Source organism: Sturnira hondurensis, unplaced genomic scaffold (genome assembly GCF_014824575.4).
Source record: "Sturnira hondurensis isolate 20B ecotype Veracruz unplaced genomic scaffold, ASM1482457v3 Scaffold0006413, whole genome shotgun sequence".
Classification (NCBI taxonomy): domain Eukaryota; kingdom Metazoa; phylum Chordata; class Mammalia; order Chiroptera; family Phyllostomidae; genus Sturnira; species Sturnira hondurensis.
This window is the reverse complement of record NW_028079044.1, coordinates 32630525-32655787: the sequence shown is the minus strand read 5'-3', so window position 1 is coordinate 32655787 and position 25263 is coordinate 32630525. Positions and strand designations below refer to the sequence as shown.

The 25263-nt window shown below is 33.3% G+C and overlaps 1 protein-coding gene across 3 annotated transcripts in view; it reads right to left on the bottom strand.

The window, feature by feature from the left end:
- EMC2 (ER membrane protein complex subunit 2) overlaps positions 1–25263 on the bottom strand; it is a 37977-nt gene that overhangs the window by 575 nt on the left and 12139 nt on the right. For 2 of the 3 annotated variants that reach the window (XM_037048397.1, XM_037048399.1), the window contains exons 5-10: positions 20124–20181; positions 16772–16857; positions 16566–16625; positions 11754–11835; positions 10993–11103; positions 9823–9927 (exon numbers count right to left, since the gene is read on the bottom strand). In XM_037048397.1, coding sequence (XP_036904292.1) covers positions 9823–9927; positions 10993–11103; positions 11754–11835; positions 16566–16625; positions 16772–16857; positions 20124–20181 — 502 coding nt within the window. The remainder of the gene's footprint in view (positions 1–9822; positions 9928–10992; positions 11104–11753; positions 11836–16565; positions 16626–16771; positions 16858–20123; positions 20182–25263) is intronic. The other variant, XM_037048400.1, reaches the window with a different exon arrangement.

The window sequence follows — 25263 nt, the reverse complement described above, 5'->3', positions numbered from 1 at the left end:
TTTTAAAGTACAAGATATCTCTATGATTATTTAAAGTTGGCCACAATTCTTTAAATTTTTCCAGATTTAACAGCTGTCTAGGTAATACTATGTTTCTACGTCGGAGACCTGTCAAATAAAATTTTGTTACATATTGCAATGATGTAAACATGTTTTAAAATATGCACTTGTAATTCAATTTGTACTTTACAATATATATATACATGCAATTGAATTGAATTTTACAATGAAAACAATATAACATTAGACACTATCTTTACATATTTAAACCAAATTCATGACATATTAAATGCAATATAGTGCACATAACCAGTGAGAGAAACACTGCTAAATACCCCATGCTGATGTCAAAATGAATTTTTTAACCAGACTGACAATTCCCATCATTTATCAGCTTGATTTAACACTACAAAAGTACTTAATAAGTAAGTGTTCCTTATGGGGGTACGTTTATTATATCCATATTACCTATTTTCCCCATAATTAAAGTACTAACATTTACTATTAACAACATATAGTATTTTCAACGAACATCTAAACACTCGATACATTTTCATGTGACTGATCTTTCTTTCAAATACCAATGCTGTCTTAAGTACTTAGTGCTTGATTTATGATGTGTTCCTTCTCTTTTGTAATTAACTTAATTTGGCAAACTTCTCCTGACCTGTTGAGAAAGAGTAAGTGATCAAGCCCAGGTAACATCATAGAAGCAAAAGGCTGCAGGAATTGGTAACCTGCCTCTGACCTCTCTGGCTGCAGCTTAACATTATGACTTCCCCACTTCCTAAACCATTAGCTTCTGTAGTTGAATCTTGATTTGATAGAATAAATAAAGGGGATTTCTAGAGGAAAGGCCAGGAAAAAAGAAAAGCTCGTAAGACTCAAAATCCCTTTACCTTTAAGAAGATGTTACTAATTTAAAAAATTCAAATGTTAAATATACAAGTCATAACTACAAAACAGAGAAACGCCACATTAAAAACTTTGCCTTTTCGTAATTCCCTTCGGGGAGTCAAGGATGTGGGTGTGCTTATTACTCTTATTATCCAGTTGATAGATTCACTTTCACAAGGACTTACCAAGAACAGAAAGCCTTTTCTTTCACCACTGCCTATCCAAAGTAAACAGGAATGGTCCTAATCAGATACTTAAAGGTCTAATTCTCAGAAAAAGCTTTGATGGATTGGGAGAGGAGTACAAAAATAGGATGCCACACAGTAACACTTACATATCAAAATAAAAATAAGAAATTCCTGTAGAGCTAGTCATAATAAGTATTTTAAAATACAGTATTTTTCTTGGTTTGTATTTAAACATAATAAAAATAATAAATATGCATTTGTGATTTTTAAAAATTAGCTAATAAAAATACTATCTAGTTTGTATATCAAGAGTACCAACAACCATTGCTACTTAAAATAAACCAAACAAATTTACTTGTGTCAGAATAAATAAAAGGAAAGCTGGAAATATAAATCAATCACTTCAAATTTTGTCTGACATGCAATTATTTTGTCTATTCCAGAATTATATGGTAATTTAACTGATTAAGCTGTAATCCTATTTTTCCCTCAAATCATGATTTAATTTTCTATTTCCCAAAGGATAGTAACAGAATCACCTCCATAATCACAGATAGCATATGGATCATAAGCACAGATGAATTTAACAGTGTACCAGAGAAGCATTTATCTGGATAATTATTGTGTGTAAGTTCACATTAAAGTTTTTCATGAGCATTAATCAAACTTGCCTGCCTTTACGGAACATGCTAAACCAATTACCTAATTGAAGAGCTAGTAGTAGCCATATTCTGTTTCATTATTAAGTAGAAACAAAGAAAGAAAAGCAGTTCTTAAAACCTCATTTTCTCTAATTTATAAATGCCTAGAAAAACATGACACTAAGGAATATTTTTCTTTATACTTGTTTATATGCCTAGACATGAGTCATGAATTTCTCAATTAGATCTCACAGATCTACTTATTAAAATGTCAATCTCTGAAAAGTTATACTTTTTCGCGTTAACCACAAATTCTGCATTTTTGTTTTTATACAGTTATATTTTGCTTAAGTAAACTGTTTTTCATAATTCCCTGTTGGATCTCAAAGAAAACTCACCAGAAGAACACAAATAATAAAATTTTGATGATCAAAATCAAAGGCCAATGATTTATTCATTGTAATAACTGGGATAAGTTGGGCTAAAATTTACCTTCATAAAATTTGTGGAAAATAACACGAGTGTACAAATAGGATAAATAAAACGAAACACTGGATGAATCTCAGAAACATTACAATGAGTGAAAGAAGCCAGGCATAAAGGAGTACATAACCTATGATCTCATTTACATAAAGTCCAATAAAGGCAAAATTAATTTACAGTGATAGACATCTCACCAGTATTTGTCTGCGGTACAGAGAGGGGATGACTGCAAAGATGCAAAAGGGAACTTTCTGGAGTGACGAATCCCATGCATCTCAAATAGGGTGGTGGTGAGAGGGGAGCATATACTAATCAAAACTCAAAAGTATATGTAAAATGTGTGCATATTATCTTATGTAAATTATACCTCAATAAAGTGAATAAAAAGGCAAAATAAACACAAGGAGAAGGATGGGACTATGGAGGTATACAATATGTAACAAACTGCCAAATGACTAATGACTACATATTTCTCTTCTCATTGAGAGGTAAAAGTACTGCATCCCTATCTAGGTTGACAATCTGATTTACTTTGCTCCATGGAAGATTAGCAATATGCAGAAGCTTGAAAAGCTCTTGCACATTAGAGTTTACCTGTTTGCTACTCTTGGAACTCTGCTCTGGGACCACCTAAGTGCAGGTTAGCCTGCCAAATGAGAGACACATGGACCAACACTCCGGCCAACAGACAGCAAACTCTCAGATATTTCAGTGAGGCTACCAACCATTAGCATAGAACAGAAATATAAATAAGCCCAGTTGAGACTAGCAGAACTACTCAAATGAGCCCAAGCCCAACAGCCTACCTACAGACTCATAAGGAAATAAGTCATTACTTTAAACCACCAAGTTATTAGCAAAGGGTAAAAAATAATCAGTATTTATGGATTCACATTCATATAAAGAGAACCCACAGCTCTGTAGGAAAAAACAGTGCATGGAAGCTTCAAAAGTAACAAGAGATCTTATTTAAAACATATTACTGGTGTCTAGAGACAGAAATAAATTTTCCACAATGGGTGATTCCTAGTTGAGAAGAATCGGAAGTTGCTATACAGAAACCTGACATGATCAATAACAGATATGTTACCTTCCAAGATGACAGAAAGTGGCAAAAATTCCCTGTACTATTCCATCCTGAAGAGTTAAGAAAAGGCAAGTTGTACCTTCAGGGAAGATCTGCAAAATATCTGAGAGTTATGGAGTTTACAGTGCAAAACTCAAAGAATGAAGAGCATAAGTAATACTCTCAGAGCTCTTTCCAAAAACCACAGAGACCTTATAAAATGTCTTTGAAAAGAATATAGATCTAATAAGATAAAATAAACCTATTTTTTAAAGCTCACTGTGGACTACAGTGGCTGCTGCAGTGGGAGAAACTCCCGACTCACACAAGAGTTTGTTGGAAAGTGCGCTAGAGCCAAGCAGGTGAGCTGCATTGTTCCCTCTATGGCCCTACCCGCACAGGCAGCTCACAGGCAGCCCGCAGGCAGCCCAGCAAGGAGGGTTGCCCTGCCTGGGTGAAACCTAAGGCCCCACCCCTTTACAACGTATCAGGTGCGCCAAGACAAAGAATTACGGCCCAAATGAAAGAACAGAGCAAAGCTTCAAGAAGAGAGCTAAGCAATGAGGGGACAGCCAACTTATCTGATAGAGAATTTAAAGCCCTAGTAACCAAAATGCTCATAGAACTGACTCAGTCAAAAAATGAAAAAACAAAGGAAAGATACCCAAAATGAAATATAGCAAAATATTCAGGGAACCAACAGTGACAGGAAGGAAACCAGAACTCAAAGCAACAATTTGGGACAACAGGAATAAATATCCAACCAGAACAGAATGAAGAAATAAGAATTCAGAAAATGAAGAGCAACTGAGGAATCTCTGGGACAATCTGAAACATTCCAATATTCAAATTATAAGGATGCCAGAAGCAGAACAACAACAGCAAGAAATTGAAAACTTATTTGAACAAATAATGAAGGAAAAATCACCCAATCTGGCAAAGGAAACAGACTTCTAGGAAGTCCAAGAAGCTCAGAGTCTCAAAGAACTTGGACCCAGAGAGGAACACACCAAGGCATATCATCATTAAGTTACCCAAGATTAATGATAAAGAGAGACTCTTAAAAGCAGCAAGAGGAAAGGAGAGAGTTACCTACAAGGGAATTTCGAGAAGACTGTCAGCTGATTTCTCAAAAAAAACCTTAAAGGCAAGAAGTGGCTGGACAGAAGTATTTGGAATCATGAAAGGCAAGGACTTACATCCAAGGTTACTCTATCCAGCAAAGCTTTCATTTAGAATGGAAGGGCAGATAAAGTGCTTCTCAGATAAGGTCAAGTTAAAGGAGTTCATCATCACCAAGTCCTTATTATATGAAATGTTAAAGGAACTTACCTAAGAAAAAGATAAAAAATATGAATAATAAAATGACAACAAACTCACAACTACCACCAAATGAGCCTAAAAGAAAAAACAAACAACAAAAACAAAAACTAACCAAACAACTAGAACAGGAACAGAACAGAAAAATGGACATCACACAGAAAGATTTCAGTGGGGAGGGGGAAGGGAGGAATAGGGGGAAAAGGTACAGGGAAGAAGCACAATTGGTAGGCATAAAACAGATGGGGAGAGATAAAAAATGGTATAGGAAACAGAGAACTAAAAGAACTTGTATGTACAACCCATGGACATGAAATATGGGGAGGGAGTGCTAGAGGGTTAGGGAGTACAGGGTGGAGGGGGAAAGGAGGGAGAAATTGGGTAAACTGTAATAGCTTAATCAATAAAATATACTTAAAATGTTTTTTAAAATAAGACAGGCAGGGAGAACAAATATAACTAAACAATACAGCTTGGATGTTTGAACAATGGCCTAAATGAAATGGAGTCACAGCTAGTGATAAAGAGCATCTCAATGCAGGGAAGGGACTGTGTTTCTTACTGAAGAGACATGGAAAAGAAAAAGATAAAAGAAACAAAGCTCTGAACTTTAGGTATTAGTGAGAGCTTTAGGTCTGAAATTAAAAGAAAACACGTGGGGGAAGAGTATCAATCGTTCATATGAGAAAATACCAAAGAGAGTTGGAAACTGTAATTACAGCTTCAGATACATATTTATACCCAACACCTCTTTACAGGGGCAGTACATTCAGGCTGTTCACAGCACCAACACTAGAGTCAGATTTGCTTAAGTTTGAAAATAGCTCTGTCATTAACCAGCTATGTCACTTTGGGAAAGCAACTGAAGTTTTCATGCCTTAATTTCCTCATTGTACAGCAAGACAAATATTGAGCATATAATGACCTTCTTATAAATGTTTACTATTTTAACTGTTATTGTTATTTCAATATCGTAATTCAACAAACACAGCAGGCATAATCAAGTGAACTTAGAACATGTGATTAGCAAACGCAATGTACTATGTATTACTGTGATTTGATAAAAATTATGTATTAACTTCTTTAATACTCAGAAAACTTTCACTATGCCTATTCTTACAGATGAAAAACAAGGCCCAGAGATGGTTAATAATTTATCCCAGGTTACAGAGCTAATGAATGTCAGAGCCAAACTCCGGAGCCAGATAATATGGATCTAACCATCCGTGTTCTTCCCTTAACTAAAAAATGGCACTGGCTTCCACGGAGTGGGACCCAGACAGAACACAGAGATGGACAGAAGCAATCCAAATAGCTAATGGGTGGGGTTGGGGGTACTGACTCCCATTTCACATGACAGAACACAGTATTGGACAAGAACACTCTGTATAGCCAATGGTAGGTGGTGACTGAGTCCTATATTTTACATGTCAGAAAACAGAGATGGCCAGGAACACTCTGGTCAGCTAACGGGGGGAACTGACAACTATGAGTATGTCACGCCATATGTAAAAAATCAATCCCAAATGGATTCTGAATCTTAATGTCATAGTAAAAGAAAAAAAGATTCTAAAAACAAGATTACCTTTATAACCACGTGTAGTTACTTAACAATTTCTTAAAACACACAATGCACAAATCATAAAGGAAATGAAAAATTAGGAACATATTTAACTTCAGAACTTTTATTCATCAAAATAATTTCTGAGTAAAACCAAGCAAGGAGTTGAAGAGATTTGCTACACCTACAACAAAGGGTTCATAACTAGGCAACTAAAAAAATAAAAAGTCATAAACTGATGAAAAAGATAAGGCTTCATATAGCCAATAAACATGAGAAAACTGTTGAACCTCATAGCCCATAGGTAGATGCAATCAACTGACTAAATAAACTGTATATTCATTTTTTCTAGTATCCAAGATAGTGGAACAGTAAGTGGAAGCTACACTAACCTCCTCCAAGGACCAAGCTGGAATTACAACTAAATTGTAGAGAAATCATCCAGAACGAACACTAGCTGGAGAAAAGCCTTACGACCACAGACAGAGAGAAGAAAGCACTTCACCAAAATGTGACTGGAATGGAGTGCAGAGGAGACAAAAGAGGGCTGGCTAGGCTACTGCAGGTGGCAGCAGAAGTTGCAGAGGGATATTTCAGTGGCTGGGGGTTCCCCCTGAGAAGTGTGGGGTCTAAACCCCAACCTGAGCTCCCCAGCCTAAAGCACCAGAGCCGGAAAGGAACCCAGATAACATCAGCTGTGAAAGGCAGCAGGGTTTCTGTATGCTAGGGGGAGAGACAGAGCCTCTACAAGGGCCAATGCACAAAATTTCGTTTGCAACCACTTACCCTGGGCTCTTGCAAAGGGAGGGCAGAATGGACTAGAAACCCTTGAGGAGAGTCGGGCGTTGATGGCTCTGGGGAGAAAACTAAAGGAACAGCCACCAGGATCCCTGTGCTGAGTCATTCCCCGAACTACAGGAGTCCTCCCTCTCAGGTACCTCTCCAAGTGGCATCAGCCTGAGGGGAAGCAACAGCCCCACTGCAGGAATTACTCTGCCCAACCCTGTGGTGCTTAAACCCAACTACTGGTTACAGTTTGATGAGATTAACTGACCAGCTTGACAACAGATTAGTTTAACAGCTAAGGAGGAAAATACAAAGAAGCAACCAAAATGGGAACACAAAGAAACATCCCAAATGAAAGCACAAGTGATTTCTCCAGAAGAACTAGATGAAATGGAGGCAAGCCATTTATCAGATACAGAATTCAGAGTAATGATTACAAGGATACTCAACAGCATGAAAAAAAGACACAGAAACCATAAACAAGGGCCATTCAGAAATAAAGAATGCAATATCTGTAGTAAATAGTACACTGGAAGGAATAAACACTAGGTTTGCTGAAGCGAAGGATCGAATCAGTGTTTTGGAAGACAAGGTAGGAGGAAAACACCCAGGCAGAGCAGCCAAAGTAAAAAAGAATTTTAAAAAATGAGGGGGGAGCTTCAGAAACATTTTGGACAACATGAAGCATAACAACACTTGCATCATGGGAACACCATAAGGAGAAGATGGCAAGCAAGGGATCCAGAACCTATTTGAAGAAATAATGACTGAAAACTTCCCTAATCTGGTGAAGGAAAAAGTCACATAAGTCCAGGAACTTCAAAAAGAGGTTGGACTCAAAGAGGAACACACCAAGAGGTTGGACCCCAAGAGGTCTACACTGAGACACATCATAATTAAAATGACAAGGCTTAAAGACAAGGAGAGAATCTTAAAAGCCACAAGAGAAAAGCAGGTAGTTACCTACAAGGAAGTACCTATTAAACTGTCACCTGATTTCTCAACAGAAACATTTCAGGCGAGAAGGGAATTGTATGAATAATACAAGGTGATGAAAAGGAAGGACCTACAACTAAGGCTGTTTTACCCAGCAAGGCTATCATCTAAAATCAAAGGAAAAATAAGGAGCTTCCAGGATAAGAAAAAGCTAAAGGAGTTTGTCAACACCAAACCAGTACTGCAACAAATGTTAAAGGGCTTGCTTTAGGAAGAAGAAGAGAAAGGAAAAAAATAGAGGAAAACAGTCTAACAATAAAATGGCACTGTGTACATATCTATTAACAAGCACTCTAATGTAAATGGCTTAAATGTTGCAAGCAAAAGACAGAGGGTAGCTGAATGGATAAGAAAACAAGACCCACATCTATGCTGCCTCCAAGAAACCCATCTCAGATTGAAAGATACACACAAACTAAAAGTAAAGGGATGGGAAAAAACACTTTATGCAAATGGAAAGAAAAAAAAACATGGGATAGTAGTACTTGTATCTGGCAAAACAGACTTTAAAAACAAGCCTTTGAATATACCAGAGAATAGGAGGCTATAGAGAAAGCAATGCTGGAAAAGTTATCCTACTCTATCTCTGACTCCCCTATTCCATAAAAACCTTATCCTAATAGCCCAGGAAAATTATCTCATTGAAACATGGAGAACATGAAAAAGAATATGAATTCCAAAAAAATTACTAGGGAGAAAAAAAAGAAAATGATAGAAAAAAATGTGAAAGAAGGTGAATGATACAGGAGTTCAGAAAGGAGAAATGATAAACTTGTAATTGGAAACATGAAAAAGAAAACTTAAGCAATCAAATAAAAAAAGTATTTAAAACTATAATTTTAAAGGCAAGTTTCTCAAATTAAAAGAGGACTGAATCCACATATTAAAGGGTCTACCGTGTATTCGAGAAAGTCAGCCCAAGAATTAATCAAGAAAACATACTGTATTTTTTAAATAAATAAAAAATTCCCTAGGATAACCAGACAAAAAGCTAAATCACTTATTAGGGGAAGAAAATCAGAATGGCATTGGACTTTTCTACAGCAGTATTTTATCTGAAACAAAAATGGAACAAAATGTTTAAGAGACTTAGTAATGTAAACTAAAGGTTTTATAAAAAGCCAAATCGTCCTTCAAATATAATAACTATACCACGGTGTCCAACTTTTTAGCATCTCTGGGCCACACCGGAAGAAAAAGAGTTGCCCTGGGCTACACATTAAATACATAAACATTAACAAAAACAACCAAACAAAAATCTAGGACTGTTTTAAGTTAATTTATGATTTTGTGTGGGGCCATTCATAGTCATCCTGGGGCACAGGCCATGGGTTGGACATCTCTGCTTATAGACAGGTAAGTTATAAACATGCAAGATGTAAGAAGACTGTTTTTCCATGAGGCCTTCCTGAACAATCTCCTAGAGACAGGCTTCAGAAAATCAGGTATGACGTATAAGCAAAATACATAAACTTGGTTATAATTTGGTTACATTACTTTTAGGCTTTTCTTCCTCTTTTTTTTTTCATTGAGATACCTCTGATTAATAATACACTCACATACAATTTGCATATGAAATGCATCTGCAATTTGTTTATGCTTTCTGGATGTTCAGAATTACTTTGTATTTGCCAAATGCAGAACTACTAAGACTTCTAGACAGTGAGGTAATTACGGGATTGATCATAACAGTAGCAAACTCCTCTTGGAAAAAAAGGGAGATCCTAACCACTACAATTTAATTTCACATAGTTAAAACACATTTGATAAAGGTTCAAAGGCATAAAAGTCCAATGATAAACACCTGCCTTTGTATCCTGCAGAAAAAACACAACACCTAAGAAATACGTTAACATATTATAATATAAAATTATCAGTACTAACCTGATAAGCTCTGTTTATTTGACTAGCTGCCCAACTAGCATATTTCATGTTGTCCTTTTTTGTTTTCGCACTTGCTTTTGGATTAGAAGCAATATGACTCGCCGACTAAAAACAAAACAAAACAATCAAAAACAAATGCCCTTTTCCTAGCAAAATAATTAAAAACATGTAAGGTCACAGTTGCAATGGGATGATAACAAAGTTTTTAAAAATTGTACCAAAACAACTTTTAAAATAAAATTATATTGAATAAAATTGTAGTGTTTAAAAATTACAATATAACTGGGATGGGGGTAAAGGGCAGAAAACTGTACTTGAACAACAATTAAAATTAAAAAATGACAATACTAAAATACTGATAATCCAAAGTGATAAATGGAAAAAGACGTCTTAAATAATATCTAAAATTATTTTATTAGTTGTCTACTGTAATTCTTAAAAAATTCCATTTCTTTCTGGAAAGGGGTTTCATGTGTTTCTTTCTGCCTCCATCTCAGCAATCAATTCCTTTCACTGAACCCCAATGAGACATTCACCCCCAAATCCATGAAAGACTAGGATAAATTAAAATTCCAAAGAACTGGCCTACTAAAGGAAAGTGTCTTTTTCCAGGCATTCTGATTGTAGAGAGGGGCTCATTTTATATATATTTCAAAGCTCAGCAAATTCTTCCTACTCCAAAGCTCTTGTTAATTCACATTTCTAAGTTTGTCATTTCTCATAAATAAACAATAAGACTAATTACATGCTTCTCGCAAATTTTTTCTACACCATAAAACATTTTAATTTGACACGAGGTTGTTTCCAATATGTTTTTTGTTGCCATAGTTTAAAAATATCTCATACAATTTTAAGTAAGAAATATAACTATGCTGGGCATAAGCCCAAAAATGTCAAAACAACTAAGAAATAGGATGGATTTTTATCTGTTACTATTTAATTTTATAAGGTAAAATTTCATTTCTGACATAATAAAAAACTTCACAACTAAATGTCAAATAGGATGTGTTAACGCTTAAAAATACGACTGCCTTACAACCTTTTACTCATAATTAACTAGAGAAAAATATTCACATGCTTATCAAAAAAGTTTATCCTATCCTTAAATAGGTTAATGGATTTTAAATGACATATCTGTTAAAATAACATCAAACATGCACCTTAACTCACCATGTAAAGTCCAAACAAAGCTCTCATATTTCTGTTGTTCAGTTTCAATGCCTGTGCAAAATACTTTCTTGAAAGTTCAAGGTTTTCAAGTCCACCTTGGGTATATTTAACCTGTTAAAAACTGCACAGTGCTGAAATCTGTTTATTTTACTACTTTGAAATATAGCATGTTTCATCATACCACTCGCATTCGTATGTAATTAACACATATTTTATAAACAAATGCAAGATGTTTAAAACACTTCATCTTAAAATTGTTAAAACTAATCTAAATCTTAAAGTATAATTTCCCCCCAAAAAACTATTAACAGTCCTTAATATGAAGTCCTTCTAACATTATAGCACTAAATTATCTTGCTGTCTTAATAGTAAGCAAATAAGATAAATACTTGCTACTTTCCAAAATACTGACCTTGATATGAATTTTCTAGGACATAAACTTATAAATCATAATCACTATAAATGTTTTAGGAGCCATTAAGTGGTGACAATTGTGACATAATTAATTCGTTATCAGAAAATCGTATACACACAAAAATACAAAGAATTTCATTGTTTTAAATAGTGCTTTTAACTGAGAAGTCAGTATTCCATTACAGTATTAAAAATTTAAAACTTTCACTCCCACAAGTCAATTTTCATCAGATGTTTTAAATATTTATATGCTTACCTAACATTAAGGACATATTCTTAGTTCCATAATAACACTTAAACCAACAAAAATAAAGTCACATACAATTGTTGTTTTTGAAAACACTTACTTCAGCATACTGCTGGCAATACAAGTGGTTGTGTGGATTAGTCATCATAAGTTCCTCTAAACAAAAGGCTGCTTTAGCATAACTAAAAAATATCAAAAGGAAAAAATAATTTTAAAAGTCACAAATTTTATCTTAGTAATGCCTTAAAATAACTTAAAAACAATCTTAGTCAGTTAGACATTTTATTTTTATCCCTAAATAATTTAAATAGCTTTACTGATGAAGGACTTATTATCCTGAATTCATAAATACAAATAATATTTCCTCTTTTAATGAAATGAGTAAACAGAGGCTTAAATACTAAAGCAGACCATGAACAATCAATACATAGTACATTTTTTAAAACTGGGTCACATCCAAACATTAACAACATAGGTTTTAAGACCTTGGATCAAGTAACATATAAAATAATCTCTGGAATTCCACAAATCATTTAATAAAGGAATCAAATAGCTCAAGGGTAAGGAGAAAATAAACATTTTATTAAGTACTATTTACTAAAATCCTTTACAGACATAAATTTACCAACATAGTCTCCTACAAAGACTTTTCATTACTTAAATTTATTGTCAAACACAAAATCATAATATAGTTATAAATTCCTAAACCCATGGGAAATGCATCAAGTTAGTGGCTTTGATATACACTCTACTGCTATTTAATCATGTGGTAAAGAAACAAAAATCTTGCTGAAAACTTAAGGAAAGAACTGCAAAGGGCTCTGGAAAAATGGCTTTATACCATGTGACTATAATCCCCCTTAACATATTTTATATGTTTAAAGTCATCTGAATATCCTTACTATTTATAGGAAATCCTAAAGAGCAGAGGTGTCCTAAGATTTATCCCAGTGAGGTGATGAGTACCCATCAGAAAAAAGCTACCTATAGTTATTTTATTTGTGGCATTTGTCACCAACACACAAAGGTCTTTACACTAAAGTCTAATATACTTTTCAAAATATACATGTTGCCATTTCACAAACGTGACTAATAAGAGCTAACTTTGATCAGACGCTCATTACGTATTATTCTCTAGGTGTTACATGTATTAAGGTATTTAATACTACCCAAACCCTAGGAAGTAGGAAATTAGTATCACCATTCTAGAGTTAAAAAGACTGAGGCACAGATTAACTGAAATCCAGGCTGTGCCACTCCAGACAGTCCACACTCTTCTTAACCCCTATGCATACTGCCTACCAGCACTACACACCACAATAAAAAACTCTGATAGTGATGGTGGTGAAGATGTTGACGGTAACATAACACAGGTACTACAATGAAACACAAAGGGTCTGAGGAACCAAAAATACCCTTGCAGATTACCCCATATCACAGTATTTTAGATTTATAAAGGTTCTTATATATAATCATCTAAGATCATGTAGCTATTCAGCCCTTTCATTTTTATATCCAAAACCTGGTTGTTGATTATAAGTATGTAACAAATGAACAAATGACAAAATAAGTGTTTAGAAGTACTGATATTTGCCTGATATTTATTTTTTATTCTATAAAACAAGGGAAAAGTGGTCTCTACTTTAAACACCTACTTCATCAAAGTTCTTCCATTCTTCACAAAGGCACAGACACAGGTTCCAGTGTTTGTCACTAGACTGTTTACTAACATTATGATTCTTCCTTACAGCATTTTAATAATTCCATTAGTTACAAAATTTTACAGTGAGGCCAGACCTACAAAAAGCAACTATAATCACTATCAATTAATTTACACTACTAGCTGCTGCTTGCTCATATAACATCTAGTTTTATCTATATATCAAGTAAAAGTGTCTTTTTTTAAAATATGTGTTTCTGTTTAAAGTATGTATCAGCAGTGCTAACAAATTATAACTGATTTTATATTTAAAACAAGTATATCAATATGGTCAACTGGTATAACATATACCACCTAAATAACAAAATACACACTACAATTTATAAATCAGAAGCATACATAAGTAAACTAACTTAAAGAGATAAAAAATACATGGCAGGATTCTATATAAACACTCGATGGGCTTGGATGAACATTCTACTGTGGAATTTAGAGTAAAAAGTACTAGATCTAGACGAGCGATGCTGTCTGTGACCTATTATATTTAAAACAGGTGGTTAACTACATGTAGAACACGTCAAAATGTTAAATATATCTAGCAATCCCTAAATTGCTACATTTTGTCACTGTGTCCATAAAACCATGCTAAGCTGACATACCACAATAATCACTTCTACCACACACACACAAAATCCTACCTACTGCAATGGCTTGCCCAAACAAAATAATTAAGTGAACAGATTTTAAATTTCACTTCAAAAAATCTGAAGATACTTATTTCCACATACTCTAAATCTGACTATTTCTTGAAAAAAAAATAAATGGCCATTTTGTGAATAAGCTGTAAGACAAAAAAGAATTTTGTGATATAAGATTAAGGTAAAAATGACCACAATTACCAATTCTTCTAAAAAGAAATTTTCCAAATGCTTTTCTATCTTTGTAAATTTCTTGCGATTTTTCAGTTCATTTCTCTTGAGTGTACTTTCACCTATCTCAACAAACTCTTTAGAGACTCAAAACAAAGCAAAACTAAATGTGGCCATTACAAGGTGGAGCAAATAAATTTAATGGTAGGTTAAAAATAAAGTACTATCTATTTGAGAACTAAATACAGAAATATTAAAACCATGCAAGACAGAGGTGATATATTAATATAGTTCTTCAAGGATAGAAAATATGAAAGCAATAAAAATGGGTATCTGATCATCTAAAAATAAAATGTGTAAGATTAGAAAGTCAATATGAGAAAGACATATACCAAACAAGGGTTAGTTTCTGAAAGAACAAAACTTCCAACAATTTATTTATATAAAGAGCTCTTAAAACTTTTTTAAAAGATGTAACCAGTTTTTACCTATCAAAATCTGCAAAGATTGAAAAGAATGATAGCACACAGTGCTGTTAAAGAACATTAAGAATTGTTGGTGTGAGACTAAACAATTCAGAACGATTTATGAAAATGTCTGTATCATTTAATCATGTAATTCTACTTCTAAAAATTTAGCCCAACAAAACAATTAAAATTAGGACAATCCTAATGATAGATGCTGTTCTCGCTAAAAAAATAAAGAAAATCAGTACACCATTACAGTGAAAATGAAAAACAACCTACATATTCTCCTAGAAAATGTGCTAAGAAAACTAGGTTACATTAATAAGAAAGAATAACATAAAGCCACTAAAATCACATTGTAAAATGTTTATTGTGGTAAGAAATTTTAGATAAAATATAACTAAGTAAAAAGCATTAGGCTACAAAAGATAATTCTATTTTAGGTTTCTGTATTTTTCAAGAAGTAGTAAAAAAAATTAACTATAGTTAACTTAGGATGATGTAATTACACATGATTTTCATCTCTATATTCTCTATTGGGTTATACAAATTTTCTTCATTTTTAATTTTATAAATTTCATGATTTGAAATATTTTTAAATGTTTTTTATCACAAACCTTCAAAAGGCCCAAAATATTTTAAATGACTGTCATCTGTTTTATGAACAAAATAGGATTTTTTATGGGATTCTGGAAACTCAGTTCATGTTATTTAAATTATATATTGTATACTTTATAAACTATGAAAATAAATTACCATTTAAACCAAATATTCTACCACTCTCATACATAAAAGAATACTGAGTATGTTTACGTATGTGAACATACAAGCATAAAACACATCTATACTGAACATAACTTGGGAAATAATTTTGTAAGGGAAAACAAAGAGGATCTGAGCCAAAGTATGGTAGAAAACTGAAAACTGCTTCCCAGAATGTAGTACACATTCACTGAATGACAGCCATTATTTTAATTTTAGCTCCCACTTATCTTAGAATTATGCAGTTTACTACCCTAATTCTCCATTTCACATTACACATACAGCCCTGGGCAAAGGCAAGACACAAAGTTGTCTTCATTCTATTTTATTTCATGTGTCAGCTATTTGTACTATGAGAATGAGATTAACTATTCATGCACAGTCAGAATATGTGCATGAGAATCTGATTCTATTCTTGCTAAAAGAAGGGAAGACACAATGTGATATACTGCAGATTCAGAAGAACTAAGGGGGGAAAAAAAGAAAAAGAAGTGCTGCCTCTACATGGAGGTTAGCGTTAATGCTCTGATATTAGAAAACTTGCACTAAGACAGGGCTAATCCTCTCACACTGGGATTTCCTCCTGTCACTGCAGCAATAAAAAAGCTAACAAAAACATTAAATATCCAATAAGCCAGTTCCTACAGCATTCAACATTCTTGATTATTCTTGGTTTTTTACCCAGGCAACAGAATGCTTCTACTTTGGAAGAACTGATTCTCTTAGTACTAAGGCTAATAAATGCATACAATTGGCAGAATTTTTAAACAGCAGGGAGCATAATACTCTTTGTATTGTAAGAATAATTTGAACTCTAAAAACTCACAATTTTGATTCACTGAAAATAACCTAACTCAGCAAATGCAGGCCTTTCTCACTCTAAAGAATACTTTTAAGTATTTGAAAGTAAAACTTAACTTCCCAAACAAAAATAATTTAGAAAACACTAATGACCTAGTTAAAGCAATTCACATACATAAATAATAAATCACTGGTTTTTCTTTTCATTTAACTGTTTGTTTATTTTGTTCATTTAAAATGACACACGATTCACATCTTCCCACCAATCCTTTGGAAACCACTAGGTCTCCTGAACTTATATAGTAATGAAAACTTCACTCCTAACAAAATTTTGTGTGTGCCTAATCACTTACTCATGCTCATTGATATAAAGTTCTGCGAGTTCATGCCAGGCTTCTTGGTCTCCAACAAATCTAGTGAGGGAAAGTGAAAAAAATACGCGTGCAGATATTAGGTAAATAAACAGCATGTAGGCAAAAAGGAAAATCAAATGCAAATTCCATTTTAATTAAAAAAGTTATCAGAATAACAAAACACAATCCTCTTGTAAGACACTCACTGTTCCAGATATTCATTCAGCTCCCGAATGGCCTCCACATTTCTTCCCTGGGCTTTTCGAATGGCAATCTTACGCTTTCTTGCAGCCTACGGGTTGACATTAATAAAGGATTAGGCACTCATGATTCCCTGGGTTTTCTTAAAGAAGGTAATCTGACTGTGCAAATTATTATCTCAATGCCAGTGAAACTCCATTGTACAACTACTGCTTAGTGGGAGTTTATAAACATACCCCATGACATCCCACCAGGGAATTCAAACATTCCTCTAACAATCACATATGCTTTACTTTTGATGTACACAATGTATGCATCATTTCATTCAAATAAATAACCATCCAGATTCTGATAATTACAAGCCAGCAGGGAATCCTAATCTTTATCCAGCCTAAAGTCCTTTACTCTGTCTCATTCATAAGATCTGTATCTTAAGAGACAGAGGGAAAGTGAAGCTTAGAAAAAAAATCTCACCATGGCCACTTGAATGTCATTATACAAATATGGCTTCTTATAACATTTTCACAATTTTAACAGAACAATCTACCTATGAGTCTTTTGAATGAACAATACAGGTTCTGAAAGACACTTTTTTAAAAAATAAGCAAAACATTTAAACTCGCATTTTAAAGTTTTTAAAATGATAAATATAAAAAGATAAATGACATTTATTTATACAATCATCAAGTATGTACTGAACAGCTACTATTTATTAGGTAGTATGCTAGAGAGTGACACTATAAAGAGAAAGACACATCAAATACTGAAAAAAACAATGACAGGGGGAGTTGTATATTTAGGGAATTGTGATGACATGGAGTAGATCCTAACACATATTATAGGCTGTAGCAGAGTGGAAGAGGTGGAAGGTCAGGAAGCAAAGAGGGTCCCAGATGTGACACCTTAGCTGAAATAGAAAAAGGAAGTAGACATTAAGAAAGCAAATGAGGACACCGTGTTGAGAACACTGCGTTGCAGGAGGAACAATGGAGCAAAGGGACGGCGGGGGCGGGGGGGGCAGCAACATTGTATGTAATCAAGACTGCACACTTGAGGCTCGAGTGAACAGTCGGGGGCTGGAGGGCACTGTATAAAGTATTAAATTTACAACCCCACCATCTCTGTTTTATTTTATTCAGTGCAGAAGGTTAAACATAAAACACATTAGGGCCAGGTTAAACTTAATTATAATGACTTATTTTTTTATGTACTAATACACACTCCACAAGATGCAGACAACGGAAGTGCAATGAATGGACCCTCTTTAGACTAATGGAGCTGCCTGTCATGGAGAAAGGTGGTTTCATACTGAAGAAGTAAGAGAGAAAAAAACAGGGAGAATCAAGAGACTCCCCAATAAGACCAAGAGCAATATTCAACAGTAATAGTGATAATATTTTAGTAACAAAAAATGACCTATTTGTTAAAAATGTGTATCTTCTAATATTCTGCTCATGCCAAAGGCCTAACACAATGCTACACAGCAGGCATTCAAATATATTTGAGTAATTTCACTATGTAAAACAATGAAAGAACCATAATACAGCGTCCATCAGAACTTAACGCCTGCTTGAGTGTGGTTAGTAGGGTAATAATATGGGTGTGATAATTTATAGTTTTAATTTGACACTTCACCTAAAATATCATATGGTGTGCTTGAGCATGATATTGTTACATTGAAGAATTACATGCTTATAATTTTGAAATTTAAAAAGAGGCGTGTTATTTGTGCTGGATCCTGTATATGCTAAATTTAGAAAGTCTCAAGAATTCATAAGGAAAGTAGAAGTAAAGTTCTAAAAGTAACAACCTTAAAGCCTTTAGGAAAAGGAAAAAGAGTTCAAAAGACAGCCTCATTTGAAGTCCTTTTGAAAACAGGTGAGAAATAAATGAAGAAACTATTTTGGACATATAATACCTAACTTCACCAATCCAACATTACTTGAAACATATTTAACTGTTTATTCCTTTCATTCTTCATGACACTACTTCTCCCACAGGGAACAGGTAAAGAAGAGAGTCCAGGTTTGGGGGCCGGGGGTGGGGAGAAGAAACTGAATCCCACTGCTGCCTTTTACCAGCTTTCTAACCAAGGGCAAAATATTTAATGTCCACAAAACTCAGTAATACCACAATTCTCCAAGTATCAATGTAAAGCAACTAACAAAATACTTACAATATAATGGTATTAAACAAATGCTATCTTCCTTTATTTTACCTTTGGTTTGTGCTTAAACTTTGTGTTTTAAGCCTTACCAAAGGCTCCACTTATGAGATCTTTAAAGAACGGGCACAGGCTTACCTAATTTGATATTAATATCTTGCCATAAGCCTTACAGGGTTTGTACTGGCTGAGATGAAATAATTATATAGATACAGTAAAACTTGTTAAAAATATTGCATTCAAGTATCACAAATGAGACAATGTCAAAATATAAACACGAATAGCAACTAAAATGTCTATAGTCATAGTCAGAGGTGTGGTATGAACATTCTAATGGACACCATTATGTCCAATACTTATTATGTATTATAATATGTATTGTGTTAATATAAGAATTTTTCCTTTTAAAGGACAATACAAACTCAAATGGTTTTTGTTTATAATTTCTAACAACATTTTTCTTTTAGAAGATATATATATGGACATAACATAAAGCATTAAAACGCCTGGTCTCTTTACCTTTTCACTTAATAAAATGTAAATCTGAGGGAAGCCAATATACCAACAATAAACTGAAATGTTCTCCACAATAAAAACAAAATTTTTCCACCAGGGTATTTTTAAAACAAATACTACTATATAAGCATATTTAGAACAAATATTTTGACCAATAAACTAATATAAAATTCATTAAAAATCTGGATAAATTAAAGATATATTTTAAAATGTATTTATATGTGATATAGTCATTCTATAGTCATTCTTGTATCTTTTCTGACAGATACAAGTCAGAAAAGCCAAATCTAAAACAAAACACCTTCATTAATCACATATGCTAATTACTGAGATGACTTCTTCCATTTTTCATTAACTAAAATGTAACTACACAAACAAAGCAAGTTACTATTTTATAAACTTCAACAAAATATTACAAAAACATTGAGCTCTCCTGGGGTTTTTCACAAGCACATAAAATTCTCTTTTTTAATTTCAACAAGCTTCTTTCTAGTAAGGTATCTCAAAAATTTTTCCCGAAGAGTTTCAAATCTATTGTTTTTAAACAGCCTATCATGAACTATTTAAAATAAGAAGATAAGCATGGTTCCACATGTATTTCTCCATTATTTCCAGAATTAATTAATTCTGCCTTTTGAAATAAACTAGAGGACCTTCCGGACGATCAGCTAACTTACAGTGTTAGTTGGATCTTCATGTAGAATCCGATCATACAGCTGTATTGCATCATCGTATCTATTTAAAAAGAAAGAGCAGGAGGGGTAGGGATAAAAAAAAGAAAAGAAACATTAATAATCATTATCGTAAAATTAAGTGACAAATACTAAATGCAGAAAAAAATGAAACTCGCAGTGCTCTGAATGCATTTACAATTGCTATCCAAGTTACTTCCAATACTCATATAATAGTAAAAGTATAGTATCTTTTTTAATGGAAAAAAGTAACATATAAAGTACTTACAGAAAAACTTATTTCAAAAACATACTAATTCAATATGGCCTAAATATAAAGGTAAAAACTAGCAGCACAAAGAGATATCTTTGTGGTCCTAGATATACCCAGAATTACAGCCAATAAAACATATGAAAAGCTTTGATTTTAAGTACATTTACAAGGAAATGGTTATGTATTAATTCCCCTTTAATGAATATTTATAATAGCTCTTCTTAGTTGACCTGGTTTGGTCCATTAAGCCTTTATTAAAAATGAATATGTAATACTCTTTGCTGGGATAAAATCTCATAAGGGAAACAATTAACAAATTTATCAAATGAAAAATAATCAAAACATAAGAAATCACACAGAGAACTTTACTTAAATATATACTCATTTATGATTATCCTAGTTAGGATGCAGGGAAATAGCTGAGTGATTCTCAAAATTCCTAACAATATTCATAATTCCCTTCCTATCAATTTCTCCACATCTGAATTTGGATTTTTAAAGAAAGAAAAAAAAACTGTTTTAAAACTTTTACATCAGTGTTTCTAAAACTAGGAATAACAAACATAGTAGGCATTTTTTCCTAAGTTCTCTAAGGGAAATTTTTAATTTTACATTTTTCTCTTCATGATAGCTATAAATACTCTGTATCATCATACCATATCATTTTAACTATACACTGGCACCAAAATTTTAGTGTCCACGCCTGGACTAGTGATTATGACCACACTAATAGGTAAGAATACATTTAACTGTAGCAGACTACTGGAAAAAATAAAAGCAGACTTAATGTGTAAATGCGTCCGTACTAAGTGAGGGGGGCAAACCACATCCCTGAACACTAAGTTAATCTGATTCAGTAGTAGTTCAAATACAAACAAAAAAATAGTCTGAACATCAAATACATAGTAATATAACATTTAGGTATGTGAGCCTCATAAAAAATCTACAACTAAATGAAAACACAGAAAATAAAATCATTAAATAATAAAACAGTAAAGTATACAAAACAAGGGCAAAATTAATGCTACAGATCAGGGATTCTCACAAGACATTACATGAAAATCACCTGGGAAACTTTTCCAACTATAATACCTGTGGAAAAGATCAGAAATGACAGAGAAAGATATGAAACCACTGTTTTATAGTTGTACAAAAACTGCACACATAAGGAACTAATATCTAGTTTTATATTTGATCATTTATGTAAAAACTGAGTGTGATTGTTAGTTTTATGTGTCAACTTGACTGGTCATGGGGTACCCAGGTTAAACCTTTTTTCTGGGTATGTCTAAAGGTGTTTCAGGATGAGATTAGCATTTGAATCCGTAAGCTCAGTAAAACAGGCTGCTTCTCCAATGTGGGTGGGCATCATTCAATCCCTTGAGGGCCTAAATAGAACAAAGTGGAGAGCGGAGGAATTCGACCCTATTTTACTGCCTCACTTCTGAGCTGGAACATCCTATCTCATCTCCCTTCTATCCTCAGACTATGATTTATATCATTGGCTCCCCTAGTTCTCAGCCTCCAGACTTTGACTGAGTTATAGCACCAGTGTAGTTGGGTCTCTTGCTTGCACACAGTAGATCCTGAAACTTCAAAGCCTCCAATATCAAGTGAGCCAATTCTTGATAATAAATCTCCATTTATACATATAGTTCTGTGTTTGTGTATATGGTTGTATATGTCTGTGAGTGTGTACACATACATATATATTTGGTTCTATATTTTATTGATTCTATTTCTCTAGAGAATCTAATACACTGAAGGTCCACAAAAGTTAGAACATTGTGGACTAAAACAATGTTCTAATACCCACCTGTCTTTTTACCTACAGGGCTTTTTCAAGAAAATCTGTATTATATCCCCCAAAAGACTGATTTCAGTAAAGTAAGGTCAGCAACTACATATTTTTTTAAAATTCCACAGTCTAAGGTACACAATCATGTATGAAAATCAATGATTAATAAAACTACTTGACAAAGTCACACACAACAGCCACTCATTAAAACATTACTAAGTAAAATGGTGACATGAGTTTCAATAAAATAAGGCTTAAAGAAATTACATTGAGTTTCTAGGAAAACCTGAATTAATACTGCAGAATAAATTATTGCTACCATAGCAGTATTTTATATGGTTGGAAAAGGGTAGTAAATATTTAAATGTGTGCTTTAGAAGCTAGTATCTCTCAATCCCTTATAATTTAGTTTTCTAAATCATTCATCTTGGACTATGGACTGTGTTCTGCTATTCACCTATTTTAAGAATGGACTGAAAATCTGTAACACTTGAAATAAAACAAAAAGTGATAATAGAATAAAACACTGATTCAGGAGCAATCCTTTCAGATTTCTTCCATTCTGTCCTCTGATTCAAAATTAGTTTCTGCTAACCTAAGCTAATACTATTTCAATTACTTTTCTTTATCTATGCCCTTTGCTTACTTACAGAGAGGATCCAAAGAGATTAAAATGTGCACATGCACAAACATATAAGCCCAGGAGTGAAGGGATTGGGAAAAATTGTATCAATAAATCTGGCTTGAAAAAAACTACTACATTTGAGGTACAAGTTAACTGTCTCACCTGAAACACCATGCTAAAAAGGTGAGAAGTAATAAGCTGATCCTAAAAATGAGGTGTAATTTCAAAGGACTCAGAAGAGACAAAATAATCTTGGAAGAAAAAAAAGAATAAAGCTAAAAGACTCACAATGCCCAATGTCAGAACTTAATACAAAGCCACAGAATCAATACAGTGTAGAGTCAATATGGTGTGGTATATGATAAACATATAGATCAATGGAACAGAACTAAATGCCGGGAAAGCAACCCTCACATTTACATTTAATTGATTTTGAACACGGTTGTCAAGACAAATAAGGAACGCACAGTCTTTTCAGTAAATGGTGATGGGACAACTGGTTACTTACATGAAGAAGAATGAAGAGTGACCTACTTCACATCATAAAAAATATGAAATTGAAATGTGTCAAAAACCTAAAAGTAAGAACTAAAACTATAAAACTCTCAGAAGATAAGATAGGTGAAATCTTTATGACCTTGGATTAGACAATGGCTTCTAGATATGACACCAAAAATAAAGAAAAAGAAAATAAAATGGACTTTATAAAATATCAAAAACTTTTGTAGTCAAAGAACATCATTAAGCCAGTGATTTTCAATTGCTGTTCCACAAGAATTTTTAAAACACACAATACCTGACTATTTAGTTAGGGTCACTGACCTCTTTTCTTTTAGATGTCAAATAAAACAGTGGTAACAGCCAATACATCAATAGCCATTTGTATGGATCAATTAAAACTATACCCATTTTTTTGTCAGATTGTCAAAAAGCATACTTTTTGGTGTGCTGTAGAATTTTGGTAGTTTATATGCACCGCAAGATGAAAAAGGTTGAAAATCACTGCATTAAACAAGTGAAAAGAATGACAGAATATTTTTCAAATCATGTATTTGATAAGAAGCTTGTATCTAAACCATATATAAAGATCTCTTACAATTAAATAATAAAAAGACAATCTAATTATAAAACAAGGAATATGAACAGATATTTCTCCAAAGAAAACAGAGAAATGGTCAATAACTATGAAAAGAAGCTAAAGATTTCTGGTTCCTGGAATAGCATGTAAAGACCTTGGTAGTTGTCACTCCCATCCTCACAAGAAAAAAAACCTAAACAATCGGGACAAACCAACAACTCTTAGGTCCATCATAGAATTAAAGTCATGGGGCAAACCACTGCCCCCAAATTGGAAAACAGGTAAACAAAGACAATCACAGCTTACTATAGCACAACACTCCACCAAAAAGTCAGAAATAATAAATAAATTCAGTAAAGTTACAGGGTACAAAATCAATATACAAAAATATCAGCTGTTTCAATACACCTTTTTTATCTCATGGCACACATAAACTAATTACCACAATTCTGTGGCACAACAAAAAATATACTTTTTGCCAATCTGAGCAAAAAAAAAGGTATATTTTGATTTATTCACCCCAGGTGGCTATTGTGTTAGTTGTTGTGATTTTTTAATCTGACAATCTAAAAAAAAAAAAGAAGTCAGCGCCCCTAACTAGTCAGTAATAATCAAGTATCACATGTTTTAAAAATTCTTGTGGCACACCAGTGTGCAAATGCACACTGGTTGAAAATCACTAATATACTAATAATGATTTGTCAGAAAGAGCAATTAAGAAAACCCAGTTACAACTTCATCAAAAAGAATAAAATACCTAAGAATAAATTTAACCAAAGAGGTAAAAGCCCTGCACATTAAAACTATGACACTGATGAAAAAAATTAAAGACAAATAAAGTAAAAGACATTCTGTGCTCATGAATTGGAAGAACTAATGTTGGTACAATGCCCACACTACTTCAAGCAATCCACAGATTCAATGCAATCCTTATAAAAATGCCAATAGCCTCATTCACAGAAATAGAACAATCCTAAAATTTATATGGAATCACACAAGACCCCTAATAGCCAAAGCAATCCCAAGGAAAAAGAACAAAGCTGGAAGTATCACACTTCCTGATTTCACACAATATTTTTAAAGCTACAGTAATCAAAACAGTATGGAATTAGTATAAAAACACATAGATCAATGTAACAGAATATAGAGCCCAGAAATAAACCCACACATATATGGTTAATTCATTTACAACAAATGAACTCAGAATATACAATGCAGGAAAAATAGTCTTTTTAAGAAACTGTTGAAAAACTGGGCAGCCACATGTAAAAGAATGAAACCGGACCACTACCTTATACCATAAACAAAAAATCAATTTAAAATGGATTAAAGACCTGAATATAAGACCTGAAACCATAAAACTTCTAGAAG